Genomic DNA, 16,201 nt, shown 5'->3' with positions numbered 1-16,201 from the left:
ATCCTTAAATACCATCACCAGTATGTTAAAATATGCTTACAACGAATGACAATAAGCAGCAGTGTGGTGTAAATGGTTGCCAAGCAACCAAATAAGTGAAATAAACACCATCAAAATAGCATACAACCTCCGTTCAAAAGATAAAGCTCTTGGCACAATTATTTCTTATGAGCCACCCAGTGAACATATGTTATTGGGGGTGGGGGCTGTACAGTAATTTTTAATGTAAATTTTCCTAAAGTAATGTTGTCTGAAGATGTTATCAAAGGTCTACATTTCTGCAAAAAGATAGTTGCAGACCCATGTGCTGTGAGCCCCCAACCCCAGACCATGCATGTATCTGAATAGCCTCTCGTGACAATGATCTTTCTTTCAAATTAGGCCGCAACTTTACTGATTACAGATGGCTTAGGCTTAGGCACTGGGCATAACCTGGTCAGGGCCATCTTACCCATAGGCTCTACAGGTGCAGGGCACCCGGGTGCCGGGCTCTCAGGGGCGCCAGGCCGAGAGTCCAGGGCCTGAGAGTTGAGTCTGGAGAAGAGCCCACCCGTCGGTTGGAGTGCCGCAGTGGGCTTTTCTGCTGCAGGTGCCTCTGCACCACGAGTTCAGGGGCAACTGAGCCAGCGAGACGCTGAGGCAGCCGGCCAGCTCTGCCCTCCTGCGTACCTGGGACTGGGCAACCTGGGGGGGGGGTGCCGGGCAGATCTTTGCATCCCGGCGCCGCATATGCTTAAGACAGCCCTGAAACTGGTTCATCCAGCCTGCCTGCTGGAAGATTTCCATGAGGATTTCCATGAGGAAATCTGCCTGCTGGAAGATTTCCATGAGGCTGAGTCAATGGCAAGGAAGTACTATGACATACATCAAATTGGTAAGACACCCCAAACTTGTCTTTGGAGGAGTGCTATGGCCCTAGCCCCAATGGGGATCCAGATAGGAGTGTCCCCTCCAGGAACCCTTTAATGGGATACCCCATTCTCTTCAAGGGGCAGCCAGAGGCTTACAACCTCCCCTCCAATTGTGACTTATTTGGCCTTATCTGCCAAAGTTGTTATGAGGAAGGCCAAACCTCCAGTATGGCCAACAGACCTGAAGAACAACTTACCTCCTGGCCCCAAATATGCTGACGATCACAGGATCCAGGTCGGTTCCTTCATCTCACTCAGCAGTGTCAACAAGTATATAGATAAGGTTGATCCAGTTGACATCATATACTTAGGCTTTCAAAACACTTTTGACAAGATACCTATTAGGGTTCTTTAAGGGTGTCAACAAGCATATCAACATAAGTGATTCGGTTGACATAGCATACTTGGAATTTCAAAAAGCTTTCAACAAATTATCTCACCAAAGTCTGAGTAGTCTGAGCAGTCATGGAATAAGAGACATTGCAAAAGGAAACACAGAGTAGGAATAGGTGAACAGTTCTCCAAATGGAGAGCTGTAAGGAAGAGGAGTTCCCCAATGATCTGGATAGGGACCTATGCTTTTTAACTTGTTCAGAAATGAGTTACAGTTAGGGGTGAGCAGTGAGGTGGCCAAGTTTGCTGGTGGTGCTAAATTGTTCAGAGTCCTTAAAATAACGAGACAGTGAAGGACTCCAAAAGGATCTCTCAAATCAAGTGAATGGGCAATAAAATGGCAAGTGCAATTCAATGCAGGCAAGTGAAAAAGGATACACATTGCAGCCAAAAATCGTTTCACATACATGGTTATGGGGTCTGAACAGAGAAGTGACTGACCAGGAATAAGACCTTGGGGTCCTAGTGGATAGCATAACGAGTGCTTCAACCCAAAGTGAGGCAGTTGTGAAAAAGGCAAATTCCATGCTAGGGATCATTAGGAAAGGAAGTGAAAATAACATTGGCAATAACATAACACTATTATACAAAGAATGTTGAGACTAGACTTGGAATACTGTGTATGGTTCCAGCCATCTCCCCTCAAAAAGACTATTGTAGGGATGGGAAATGTTCAAAAAGGGCAACCAAAATGATCAATGAGATAGCTCAAGTCCCTCAGGATAAAAGTTTGGGGCTTTTTACTTTAGAGAAAAGCAAATAAGAGGAGACATGATAGAAGACACATAACATTTTGTATGGTGTGGGAAAGTGGTCAGAGAAAAGCTCCTTCCTTCTTTTATACCAGTACAATTCATGGACAGTCAACAAAGAAAGCTAAATGTTGGACAATTCAAGACAGATAAAAGAAAGTACTTCTTTACACTGTGCAAACTTAACTAGATCATGAATAGGGAGAGTTGAGCCCCTGGTCAAGAAGAACAATGTTGCAGGACCAGAATCAAGAACCATTTTGGAAACCAGCTTCAACTTCACAATTTGAGAATAGCTGCTAATAATGACCACAGTTCCTTCTACCAGGCATTACTACCATCTCAGGGTGGAATGCATGCACAAGAGCAATATGAAGACAGTTAATATGCTCCAAAATTCATAAGAAACAGGATATTCTTCACTTCTTCTTTTGAGTTTCTTGGGATGGTTTTTAATAAGCTCTCATTAGAATACTTCAGCATCCCAACGTCCTAATAATAACACAGCAAAAAGTGAAGAGGGGTGTTGCTAACCCAATTTCTCCATACTTATTCCCAACAGAAATAGTGGCTCAAAAGCGCACACATAGCTTTCAGACTTTTACTTGGAATTAAGTCCCATTTAGTTCAGTGAGACTTACTTCCAGCTAAATGTGCTTTAACATACTTTACTTGGAAAAAACTTCAATTTTTAAATTGACACAGATAATTTCTTGGTAAATATGCATAGGAATCAGGGTGTTAGACAAATGCAGAAACCTAGAAAGGTCATGTGTAGCAATTCAGTAACAGCAGACCATTAATTGTAAAGTCTGTTAGCAGTGAAAAACAAGGAAGTTTGCAGCCGCTGTTTGCCACAGGGAAGAAAATTCTACATTTTTGACAGCATTTCTCAGAGGTTTTGATTCCACTGTGTTATGTTCCATAATAAGCAATTAAACTGCCACGATTATTAAAAGGGGAAGTTTAAAGTCACTTAAGGAACTGCATGTAGAAAAGCAAGGCTTGCTTTGAAAATCTCACTGGATTGCTCCTAAGTACTTACCAATGATGTATATGCAAGGCGGAACAACAGAAATAACATTGTGGTGGGAAATGGATGCAAAGCTCTCAATCCTAACCATGTTTAATTAAAAGTAGGTGCCACTGCATACACAGAAAGTTAAGGATGTGACCTCTCAGCAACTACAGGATTTTCAGTTAATATTGACTCCTATAGGGGTTGACAGCAGCACATCTAATTATAATGATATAGATTTATGAGGATTCTATGGAATTTTGACTTTCATGCAACTGTGATAAACCGGGGAGCAAACACTGGGCTAGAAAATAGCAACTCATCTCATCAACTGTGATAAGAATTACCTCCAGACAACTAGGCTTTGAAATTTTATGAAATTTGGGGGATGGGGCCTATTTCTTAATTTCAAAAATGAATGATAAGGTGAAAGATGGGCTAATAACTTTTGTAGATTTGCAAGGCTCTGGAATTAAACTTCCCATCATGTATTTTTAACTTGATAAATGTGTAATCCAAGCCTCACCAAGAAGTTGGCTGAGAGTTTATGTGCTGCTCTGCTGGCAGAGAAGGCAGGATGATGGTGGGATGACACTTATATCACTGCAAGCCCACATGTCAGTAAAAAAACTCCACCAGCACAGATGTTCCTCTGGATGAGTAGCGGAATAATAAGATATGGAAGGGGAATAGGAGAGGTGGGTGTTGACATATTACATCCAAAGTCCTTTCACTTCCTTGGCATTCCCACAAAAATGGCATGCCTCCCACTGTAGCCAACAGGTTGTAAGAAAAGCAAAATGGCAGGAACGTGACATGGCAGTTTCTCTGCCAGCAGATCTCTTCTCCCACTGCTGGAAATGTGCAGTAGCCAAACCCTGCCCATGCTCCTAAAGTCTCTCATTTATTATTAGGGATTACAAGCAAGTTCAGGTTGCCAAATCTACAGAAGAACATGAAATACTGATCTATGGACACTGCAGTCCAAGTCATTGCCTACCCCCATGTTTCACAGCACTGCAATTTGTTGTTGCACCGTATATCATGCATGTTAACAGCAGTATCCGCATTTTCTAATGGACCCACAACTCCTTTCTGTAGCAAAAAAAGAGCAAACATGATTTTGCCACACAACCCACCAGCCTCAGAGCACACAGGGGAACCATCCTGGGAGCACCATGACTAGGCTTCTTCTTCCTCCTCCTCTTTTGTCCTTGCATTATCTCCTATTCTAAAAATGTGTAACAAGTGCCATCCTCAAGAGGTTTTTATTCTATTTTATGTGAACCAGTTCAAGGTTTCCGTCAAGGAAGAGATTTAGTAAATAAATAACTAGGTATCATCAAATAAGTAGAATAATGTGGTATTTCCACCCTTACTAAAGCTGGCTAGAAGAACACGAGAGTCTTCTTCTCATTTAATAATCTCCCTTCCTCAACCTGGCTATTATGCCACTGTTAGAGAGTGGTCTGCCTCCCAATGCTCTGGCTGGCATCAGTCAGGTAGTTGACTTTGACCTATATCCTCCCTGTTCACTACATCCTTCTGATGAGGCAAGTTCTTCCTTGCAGCAGTCAGTGGAGTGGGGTTTCTTATCTGACTTCCCAACATGGAAGTTGCTGCCCGTAACTAAGCAGGAGAGGGGTGAGGCAGCAGGGAGGTTGGCATAGCACAGGCTCAGCAGCAGAGCCAATCCAATGCTACTGTGCCATGCCAACTTTCCCCTCTCAGTCTACTGGCAGCAACCTCAGCACTGGGAAGCCACCCACACTGTCACACTGGTAGCTACTCATTCCTTGCCGATTTCATGCTACTATGAATTATTTTTTATGTTGCCATAGTACTCTAGATTTGCTCTGCGGCAGCAGACTAATACAAATTGACTCTTAAGCCCAATCGTTGAACATACTCGAGTGTAACAAACATTCAAGGATGACTTGACTCTTTGCAATGGCGTTAACCATCCATTCAACCAACCAAATCAGGACACAGAGTATTCAAGAGTAACAAATAAGCATGATGCCCCCAGTTCAATAGTCTGCTTTCACACATATTGTTGTGTGCACCCAAACCAAATCCTCATTCATTTCAGAGACAGCAGACTTCTGCACACAATCAAATGAACAAATGAATCTAAGGCTCTTAAATCCATGGCACAGCCCTACATAACATGCAGATTAATTAGTTTATCATTTAAAATGATAAATTGCAGTCAAGGCCAAGACTGCCAAGTCTGTATACCAAGTTCTGAACTGCCAGTGTTTATCGCTTTACTGAACAGGATTTCACATTGTCTATTGCATAGCCTTTTTATGTGACTAACAATACACAAGTATGTGTCACAACCAGGGGCGTACCTAGCTGCTCCGGCACCCAAAGCGGCAGGGGCGGGACGAAATTGCCCATGGGGGCACAGTCGTGATCCGCCCATGAGGGTGCCGCGGTGAGCTGCCCATGGAGTCCGCCTGGCGGACGCAAGCCCCACGCTGCCATTTTGGGCGTCGTAGGGCCCTGAGCCACCGTGCTACTCCCAGGAGAGATGTGTGGCTCGGGCACGCTGCAGGCCAGACCCCGTGGTAAGTGCCGCCCCCCACGGTGTGCCATTTTGTCACTCCCTCAGGGATGACACCCAGGGCAGACCACACACCCTGCACCTCCTTCCCATGCCCACATCTGTTACAACCACATCTGTTAAGGACTACCCCCTTAACAGTGTCAACAATTATTTGATGCTACTGAATACTGACATTCTTAGAGCTCTCACCTAACAGAATTTGAGTCTGCAACTCCAAGACATACAAAGAAAGGCATATATACATACACATAGTAATCTGAGCTCCAGTAATTCTAGAAAAATATCACTAAAATACGAGATGGAAACCAGAAGAACCAGCCATTTCCAGATTACGTATGGAGAGTACATGTTTGGAAGCCTCCTGCTAAAACCAAGCAATTGTGTCATGTTATACTCGCCTACTCAAAGGTAAGGCAGACTGAGTTCAATAGTGCTTAATCCAATGTAAGTATAGAACTGCAGCCTAAGGGTTATAGCCAATGTTAGTTCTACTCAGAGTAGACCCATTGAAAATAATCACCATGATTTCAATCATTAACTTCAATCAGTCTTGTTGGCATTCATCTGCCTCAAGAGACAATGGGGTGCGCCTCCGGGGGTGAAGTCAAATTGCTGTGTTAACAACACCTAAATGACCTCCCTGGGGCATAAGCCTGGGCAGTGTGTATGGAGGTCCTGGGCTGCCCAGATGACAGGACCCCCTCTCAGCCTCACTGATGTGGTCCAAAGGGAAGCACACCCATATGTTTGGCACCAGATGGCTGCGGGAGTTGCCTGAAGGAGGAGCACAAGTAGCCATCCAACTGTCTGAGGGACTCCATTCTGTAGGGTTTACTCTCTTAGTATTTTCATCTCCTGAAGATATCCCACAAGGCAATGGAGGTTTGGGAGCACAGTTTTCCTTCTCCTAGATGGGCTATCTTCCCAGGTGGAAGAGCCCCATCTGCCCCTCGCTTCCCACTACACTACATGCAGAAACTACCTTCAATCGGTCTACTCTGATTAAAACTTAGCTGGATAGAATCCAGTGTTTACAAAAACAGATATTCACCATAAACCATGTCTATATGTGCAACAGGTGGTGAGTGTATGCGCACATGCCCTCCTTTCGGTATTTGTTTTAATGCTATAAGAATGGCCAAACAACAATATAAATAACACAGATCCATGTTGCAGTGGCCCTAGTGAAATTAAATTCCATTTCCTATGCTACCAAGCATGTGAGCTTAGCCTCCATCAATCCATTACAATGGACTCTGGTCTACAGCAGCCCCCTCACTTCTATGTTTGTTTAAATTGCTCCTGGAACAGAATTTGCTGTGCTCAAGTAGGGATGGGTTCTCCGTGATTTATTGTCCTGTGCAAGTGTTTTATGGGTCTGGTGCTGACACAGAGAAATCCATGGCACAGAGTCACCCAAACGCTGCCAAGTCCTTAGCCTCACGTTCCCTCTGCATTGTGGCTCCGGCTACTCCGGGTTCTTTTTTTTACAACAACAAATGGCACTTGAAAAGCTCTCAGCCTTACTCAGAGATAAATGTAAATTAATTTCCCTTCAGCCTGGTAGCAGAGACCATGCTGATCTCAAGGAGGCAGAAGACGATAAGGCAGGAGACCGCGCTTTGCTCTCAAGAGATTTATTCCAGGACCAGAGAAATCCCAGCCACCTGCTCCCCAGACAAACCAAGTGTGCTAGCCTCCAGGAATGGCAAAGATCCTTCTATGCCTGGATTATTCCACTTTAGCTTTCGAAATGGCCTACAGAACAGAGCAGTGGTGGCTAATGTCTACTAGGAGGGCATGGCTGCTAACTGAAGGCAGAGCCAGAAGTAAGAACTAAATACACACTCTCTCCACAGCTCTCTTTTTCAGGTGGCCAGAGGCAAAAAGAAAAAACAAAGGAGAGGGTTCTTTGTTCAACAAAACCAAACTCTTGAATTTCACAGATACAGGTGGGTAGCTGTGTTGGTCTGACGCAGTCTATATGTGTGTGTGTGTGTGTGTGTGTGTGTGTGCATTGTCCAGTAGCACCTTAGAGAACAACTAAGTTTGTTCTAGGTATAAGCTTTCGTGTGCATCTGAAGAAACGTGCATGCACGCAAAAGCTTATACCTAGAACAAAATTAGTTGGTCTCTAAGGTGCTACTGGACAATTTTATATACAGTATGTTTAGATATAGATAGATAGATAGATAGATAGACCGACAGACAGACAGACAGATAGATATAGATATTGAATTTCACACTTTTACACATGACCTTCCAATTATACACTGGCTCTGAAGCATGACTATGAAACTTTGTATCAGGAAGCAGGAAAACACTAAACCCACTTCTCCAACTTTTCTTCATTCATAGTTTCCCCTCCGTACTTCACTGCTCCATGTAAGTTTAGTTTCTCCCCCTTGCTACTTACTGGTGTCTTCCTAGATTCCCTAAACTATCCTTTCACTCCTCATGTCCTAGCACCATCTGCTGCTGGCCTGCGTCCTGCAGAGTAGGCAGCTGGCACAGCAACTAGCTGTGGCAAGAGGAAAAGCTTCTGGAGCTGGAAAGCCTACCTGACTCCCTGCATGTGGCACTATCTAGGCGTGATGCTATTGGGTGGCTTTCCCCCCTTCCCCTTGGCAGTCTCCTCCACTTCTCATTGGAAGAATGAGCGTAAAAAGGGGAATAAAGGATGTTCTCGAGAGCAGAATGAGTTTGGCTAAGTGGCACTCCCGCCACAGTCAGCTCCAACAGCCATAACCAGAATTAGGCCAAAGGGTGTCAGGCATTGCTCACACCTTTCAGCCTAGCCCTATGATTCCCCCTACATTGGGGGAAAGAGCTGGCAATACAGGGTTGTGGGAGGAAGCCAAAATAAGATATAGCCAAGACAGAATAGCCAGGATAGCCCTGAAATAATAGATGAATGTGACCAGGTTTGGGAAGTTCAGTCATAGACAAGTATCCTTAGAAGAGAAAGACAAATTATATTATTGACATACACAGAAAATGTGAGTCTTGTATGGTCAGACTAAAGAGAGTCTCCTCTTATGGCTAAAAAAAGGGGGGGGGACACATCCAGAGAAAGGCTTGAGATCCTGAGAGCCAGAAGAACAGGAGTTTGTGTGGAAGAAAATTTCAAATGTGCACGAGTAAGAGACACTTTGGGTCTGAAGAAGCACTGGGGTTAGCAAAGGATTGAGCTGCAGGTGTGTAATCAGTAAGACGGATCAAGTCTGATACAGGAATGAGAGTTGTTATGGTTTGTGTGGTCTCTTTCAACTCCTGAACCAGCAGCAGTGGTGAGCAAGATGAAAGGAGGCCACGTATAAGGATGATAACATAAGGGACAAACTGGGACTGATTTGACAGACAGATGGACAGACATTATTGTGCGAAGCATATGAGAAAAGGACAAAAGCGGAGAAATTGCAGCACACTTAATAACCAACCACACTTAGGCTGCGTCTCTGTACACACGTTAAGTGCAGGCAAGCCCCACCGAACTCAATAGGCATTACTGCTGAGTAGACATGTACAGGGTTTGTGCTGCAAAAGCCAGATCCGGTGTCTATACATTGGGCTGAGGCTAAAAACTGGGGGAGTTGTAGGGTGTGGATCCCAGCTGAAGTCTAGCCGTGAACCCAGAGCAGATCCTATCCAGATGCTGTTCACCTTCTCACATTTTAACTAACTTCACAAAGTTCCTCTCCACCTCTTAACAACGCCCGCCTCCCTTCACCGCCTGAGGGGACATCCGTTTAGCCATTACAGCAGCCCCTGGAGCAAAAGTCCCCAGGAATGTTTCGAAGTGACAAAAGAAACCTTGTCCTGTTCAATGAATGTCTTTCCCCTCTCCACCTTCATTTAAACAACAACGCCCTGATCTTAGCAATATAAATTCATGCCCCCTCCCCAACTTAAACTCCCATTCAGACTGTTCTTGCGTCTTAATGTCCGGTGGCTACTTTTAACCTACCACCCGTCACGTACGGATGCATGCGCGTTTTGGAGAGGTCCATTTCACCACCACCCCGATCTCTTTTTAAAGTAGGGGAGGGAGAGTACTGCCAGGGCACAATGGTGAATCCCCCGGAGTCCAGCATCGTGGCTTTTCGCCGTCCTGGGCAACAAGGGATCCTGAGACCAAGAGGCGGCTCACCAGAAACGGGAAACTCTGTTGGCTGCAGGAAGGAAAAGCGTCCTGGTTGCGCTCGCAGAAGCGACTGCTGGGGAGGTATGGGATTTCTCCTACACCCTATTATTTTTTATTTTATTTATTTATTTCTGCACGTTGAATCAATGCAAGAAGCAACCCAGAAAAGAAAGGAAACACACACGCACATACACACACACACACGTAGATGTGATAGATCTTACCTCTACATTGAAATACTGCTCCGCTCTGCACCCAGTAGCCCATAAAATCCAAAGCAAGGCTTGCAAGAAAAACACCCTGGAATGATGCACGAAATCCCCCCGGCTTGCAGTGCTGAAGGCGAGTAAGATCATAGTGAACTGTGCTTCAATGGAGAAGGCAGAGACGGCGGGCGAGCGGGAGAGAGAGAGAGAGCGCGCTCCTTGCCTTCGCTGCCTTCCTCCTCCTTCTCCACCTCCTTCTCCCTCTTCTCTCTCTCTCCCCTTCCCAACAGCCAAAACAAAAACAGAACACGCACACTCGGGTGGGTTTCTCTCTCTCTCAAAGGGGAGAAGAGGGGAGGGGGAGAGAGTCCCCCCGCGCTGTCGAGGAGGAACAGCTCGACGCAGGTTCACCTCCAGAGGCAGCAGGAGGAGGAGGAGGAGGAGGAGGAGGAGGAGGGGAGAGGAGACCCTTCAGTCCAGGACGCGGCGCGGCGGCATCGAGCTCGGTCAGCTCTTCCACATCCTCCTCCTCCTCGCTCGTCCCGTCCGGGAGGGAACGCGGCGTCCAAGTGCAGCTGCGGCTCCGGCGAGGCGCCTCGTTTGCACAGCAACCGCCTGCCTCCGCCTCCGCCTCCGCCTCCTCGGGCTGCGGCCCCTCCTCCGGCTCGCCAAGGCCTCCTCGGCTGCCTGGCCGCCCGCGCTCCGCTTCCCCGGCTGCGCTTATGCCTCTCGGCTCGCCCCGCCACTCCAGAAACGTTCATCCGTCATCTACATAACTCCTCCTCTCCTTCCACCTCCTCCTCCTCCTCCTCTTCTTCCTCGCGCGGACCTGAGAGGGGACCGCCCTCCCCAGGCTCCTCCGGGGGGAAAGGAGGGGAGGAGGGGTCCGCCGGCGCCTGCGTGGATATCTGCCGCCTCGGCTCCGGCCAAGGCCAGCCCTGGACGGGGTTTGGTGGGGAGAGGCAGGGAGGAGGTTCCTTGTAGGGCTGGGTGGAGGAATGAATGGGATCGCAAAGGAAATGGGCCGCTGAAGGGGGGAGGGGGTTTGGAAGAAACACCCACTCCCCAGAGTGAGACGCCTTTGTGCTTCTGTCCACACAATGGGAGTTAAGAGGTGTCCGCTTTTTTCCTTTTCCTTTTTTTTTTTTTTTGCGTGTAAAAAAAAATGGAATCGTCTTCTGATTGAGTCGCAAAGTCACACCTTTGTTTAGGCTCTTCTCTTTTTGTCACACAAGCACGGCAGGTAAGGTCTCTTAACACTCCGCCCCCCAATAATATGTATAAATATTCCAACAACAACATCCCTGTTTTGGATTTCGGGAAGCAGAGTTTGAGGACGACAACGTTGTCAGGACTAAGGGACGAGGGAGTTAGGAAGGTGGTGGAATCATCTCTTAAAGAAGCGAAGAGGGGAAGATGAAAGGGCGTGAGTTGCCTTGATCTTAGCCGAGACAAAAGGCGGGGGTTGCGCTCAACGGCGTTAAACTCCCCTTGACTTTATTTCTCAGTAAACGTTCAGGTTGCTGCAGGCAGGGAATGGGGACGTGTTAACAAGGTTTTAGGTAGGAAACAAGGGTGACCGTTGTAAAGAAAACAATGATTCACACAGCTTTGGAGCAGAAGCAAAGGGTTAAATCTTTCACTGTGTAGCAATGGGGGGGAACTGCCTTAAGGTTGTAGAACTGCCTTTCTTGGAAGTTTGCAAGGGAAGGCTGGACGGATGCTTTGAATACATGATATCCTACTTTGCATATGAGGGTTGGACTGGGATGATTCATTGGTTCACCTCCTGCTCCCTGATGGTTACCTGGATGGAATAAGGAGTGTCTTGAGAAGCTGCATATTGTAAAGTGAGGCTGTTCCGTTTGGTTTCATTGGAATGTGACGATACAAGGAACAGGCACACTTCTCCACACTGCTTACGAATTGTTCTTATATCTGCTGACTTCCCCTGGCCACCCTCTTCCCTAAAGATAAAGGTAAAGGGACCCCTGACCAGTCGTGGCCGACTCTGGGGTTGTGGCGCTCATCTCACTTTATTGGCCGAGGGAGCCGGTGTACAGCTTCCGGGTCATGTGGCCAGCATGACTAAGCCACTTCTGGCAAACCAGAGCAGCGCACGGAAACGCCGTTTACCTTCCCATTGGAAGGTATCTACTTTTTATCTACTTGCACTTTGACGTGCTTTCGAACTGCTAGGTTGGCAGGAGCAGGTACCGAGCAACGGGAGCTCACCCCATCGTGGGGATTCAAACCGCCGACCTTCTGATCGGCAAGTCCTAGGCTCTGTGGTTTAACCCACAGCACCACCCATGTCCCTTACCTCTTCCCTAGATGCTTGCAAATTCCACTGAATGCGCATAGGGTTCATTTTCATGGATACTGGGGACATTGAGCTGTGGGCTTTGGAGCTGCCATAAAACATGCAATTCTCACATCCTCTTAGTGGACTAAGAATCTGGTCCATGATGTGGGATGGTCCTATGAGAGCTCAGCCTCACAGAGAGGATATATGCTTTTTAAAATATATATATTTTGAAAGAGACTATGTCTTGGATGATGAGATGAACTTAGCAGTGATATGAACTAGTAAAATGGTGAATGAATTTAACCTATTGATTTGTCAGACCCACCAAAACCTTGGGTTGTTATCCTTAGTTTCTAGTATATCATCCAGAGAGGTCAATTTCTGTTTGCCAGTAAAGTACAATTGTCAATCTTTTATTATTTCTAATATTAATTAATGATGAATTGTAGAATATAACATTTAACATATATTTCAGATGCACAAGTGCTTGTCGTAAAATGATTGGCAGTCAAATCCTCAGCCAGTCCTGTGTATCAAAATTTACTGAAATAAGGCAATGAAGATTCCAGATCCAGTCTGACATCAAGTGTCTCATACGCAACTGGGTGAAATAAAACTGTGAACAAAGTAGCAATAAAAAAAAAACTGCTTGCATCTGTGTACCACAGAGCAATGGCCCCTCTTGCAGAATATGTCCCTGGGATCTAGTATACGTATCCCAGGGTACATGTCCATATCTGTTATACATTTTAAGGGATGTTTTACAAGCCATTTTAAGGGCACTTTATAGAATTGGAACCTTTTCCCTATACAAATTATTAGAGGCCCCCTGGCCTCATTCATCTCTTTTCCCATTTTTTTAAAGGGAAAATGGCACAGGTGATATAACTTGAGAACATGCACATGGAGTGTTTTTGACCCAGAAGTTCTAAATTTTTAACAAACCCTTTTCCTGGTAGTAAGTCATTCACTTTACTTGATAGTACCTGTGCCCATGGCAAAGAGCAACAAAGTAATATGTCAGCAGCACAAGTGTTTCAGCTTTATTGACCCATCTGTAGAAAACAATCAGTTCTTCATATTTTGTATCGGTAGGATCGGATGCTGGAGGCCTAAAGTCTGTGTAACCTTGTTGCTTTACATGTGTTCAGCCGAGTGCTCTCTTCCCCACCAAGATATTTTGTTGCTATGGCAATCAAAAATATTTCCGTTACGCTCAGTTCACACACTAAGTCAGTCCCACATATTATTTCGAAGGTGATAAAATGGAGGTTGGTGATTTGGGGACACCATACAAAGAGCTTTGTGGGGGTTTTTTTCAAAAAAAAATTAAAATTTCGCATTTTACAAAAAAACAACAACTCATTTTTAAAAACACAATTGTGCATTTCCTGCGACTCATTTTTTTAAAATGAAGCCTTTAATGACATCATTATCTTAAACAGATTTGTCTGGCCTATATATAGTTATAGAATTGTTAGCTTCTTCCACACTAGAGGGAGATATGCATATCTTTCATATTCCATATTTAAACTGAAGTTATATCTACTACAACGTCTGCTGAGTTTTGAGTGATTTTGTTTTTTTCATTTTGCATGAAAAGATAACGTTACAAATATTTTCAGTGAAAATGATCACAACTTGAAGCAGATTTATCCTCCTTCATTTGGTTATATCTAGAGAATACACTAAATGTCCACTATGGAAACGAAATGTTCCGTTCCATGAAATGATCCAAAATGCACCAGACTGAGGACGCGGGTGGCGCTGTGGGTAAAACCTCAGCGCCTAGGACTTGCCGATCACATGGTCGGCGGTTCGAATCCCCGCGGTGGGGTGCGCTCCCGCTGCTTGGTCCCAGCGCCTGCCAACCTAGCAGTTCGAAAGCACCCCCAGGTGCAAGTAGATAAATAGGGACCACTTACTAGCGGGAAGGTAAACGGCGTTTCCGTGTGCGGCTCTGGCTCACCAGAGCAGCTTCATCACGCTGGCCACGTGACCCGGAAGTGTCTGCAGACAGCGCTGGCTCCCGGCCTCTAGAGTGAGATGAGCGCACAACCCTAGAGTCTGTCAAGACTGGCCCGTACGGGCAGGGGTACCTTTACCTTTACACTAAATGTCCACTATGGAAACGAAATGTTCCGTTCCATGAAATGATCCAAAATGCACCAGACTGAGGTTTGTATGGATGTCATGACTGAGAATGCTCCTTTGTTTGGCAGGATCCCTTGGAGAAGAAACGTGTGTAGTCAGGTCCAATTCAGAATCAATGATAAGACAAAGTCAAAAAGCGGATCATCTGTAGTTTATGATAATATTGTTATAGGTTTGGGGTGTATGATATTGGTGTGGTCCTTCCAGCCCTGTTATTCTGTATCCAGTGATGTTTAGAGAATCTAGTAGAAGAAACTATGGAACCAGTCAGACCAATCTCTTTATAATGACCATAGCTGGCCCATTAAGTACTGCCATTTACATGTCCAAAAAGGTTGCCTTCTTGCTATATAGACAAATAGGTGGGTCTTTTAACAGCTCACCTGAGTGAATGCTACTTCATCCTAGGATGGAGAGCATTAGGCCAAGGAGGCCTATGGGAGTGAATTTTTGCTGATGCTAGAAACTGAAGACACAGAGGCTTGTTTTGCTCTGTGCTGGAACCAAAACTATCGCTTGGAGATCTCCCGGTAATGGGGGAGGCAAGATCTGTTGGGGTGTTAATGTTGTGAGCCCTTCCATGCTATGTTCAGTTTGCATATATGTATTAACAAAACATATATCCTAAAGGCACCACAATCTCCATTGACCTTCATGCCAAGGAAATCAGGCCTTGCATAGCTGCAGGAACCCCCAAAGCTTCTCACCACTCAGAGATTGGGGTGTGTGCAACAAAATTGATATAATTATTCCAGGAAGTCAAATGGAAAAGTGGGGTGGCCCGGTCGGGATGCAGCAACAGAAGGTGAAAGAAAGCAATGTTTGGGATCATTCATCAAAATCGTGCAACATGGAATGAGGGGAGTGACCAAGATAGGTCCTAGCTATTGCTCTCATGATCAAAGTTGGAGCTAGAAAAAGAACTATTCTGTGCTGTTCACGTCTAGCATTTTAAATTCACAAAGAGAAGGTCGGACATTAGCAGCAGGGAGAGGGGAAGTCAAGATGGAAGAGTGAAACATAGTGATACTCATGTTCACTGGGTGTGTCCAGTACAATGCAGCCCAGGGAGTCACTTGCATTCCTAGGAGATAAAAAAACAAGGCCTGGTATGGTGTACACATAGTAGCTTTTGCAACCTTACCGTAATATTTAGGTCACAAAAAGGCAACATGCTTTCCAGGCTGCGGGATCAGTTTCCAAATAAAGACCAGGGATAAGGAATCTGCTCCCTTGAAATCTTGTTGGACTCCAACTCCCATCATTCCTGGCCATTGATCATACTGTACTAGCTGGGGCTGATGGGAGTTGGAGTCTTGCAACAATTGGAGGGCCACAGGTTCCCTATCCCTGGTGTATGCCATCAGACGCAGTAGTAAGCAGTTTCTGAGTCAGCTTTTTCTTACCCTTTTGGCACTGACATTTTTATTCCTTCAAGCAGATCAGATAGCCATTCTTGGAAGAAGTCATCTGAACTATTTGGCAAGCAATCCAGTTTTGAAAGGAAAGAAATAAATGCTATGGAAAGTATATTAAAGACTTTTCTGCCCTAGCTGCACACTAGACTTTCTGCATAATTGCACAGGAGCTGTAATTGTGAGCCCTCTGAACAGTCAAATACTGGTCTGTTCAAAGTTGCTACCAGGGAACAGAGGTGGGATGCAGGGAATAGGTGCTAATGTAATGGTGAGTCAGATGGGAGAGGCAAGGTCATGTAGCCTTGTCGATATGGAAACAGCA

General features: G+C 45.5%; 1 protein-coding gene across 2 annotated transcripts in view; it reads right to left on the bottom strand.

Annotated features, from left to right (window-relative positions):
• Positions 1–10,907, bottom strand: part of MMP16 (matrix metallopeptidase 16) — a 185,969-nt gene extending 175,062 nt beyond the window's left edge. Inside the window, exon 1 of one of the 2 annotated variants that reach the window (XM_028736577.2) lies at positions 10,018–10,907. In XM_028736577.2, coding sequence (XP_028592410.1) covers positions 10,018–10,149 — 132 coding nt within the window. In that variant the 5' untranslated portion in view covers positions 10,150–10,907. The remainder of the gene's footprint in view (positions 1–10,017) is intronic. The other variant, XM_077932873.1, reaches the window with a different exon arrangement.
• Between the last annotated feature and the right edge of the window lie 5,294 nt (positions 10,908–16,201).

Source organism: Podarcis muralis, chromosome 8, assembly GCF_964188315.1.
Source record: "Podarcis muralis chromosome 8, rPodMur119.hap1.1, whole genome shotgun sequence".
In the NCBI taxonomy this organism is placed as follows: Eukaryota; Metazoa; Chordata; class Lepidosauria; order Squamata; family Lacertidae; genus Podarcis; species Podarcis muralis.
The sequence above is the reverse complement of the archived record's forward strand: the minus strand, read 5'-3'. Positions and strand labels throughout refer to the sequence as shown.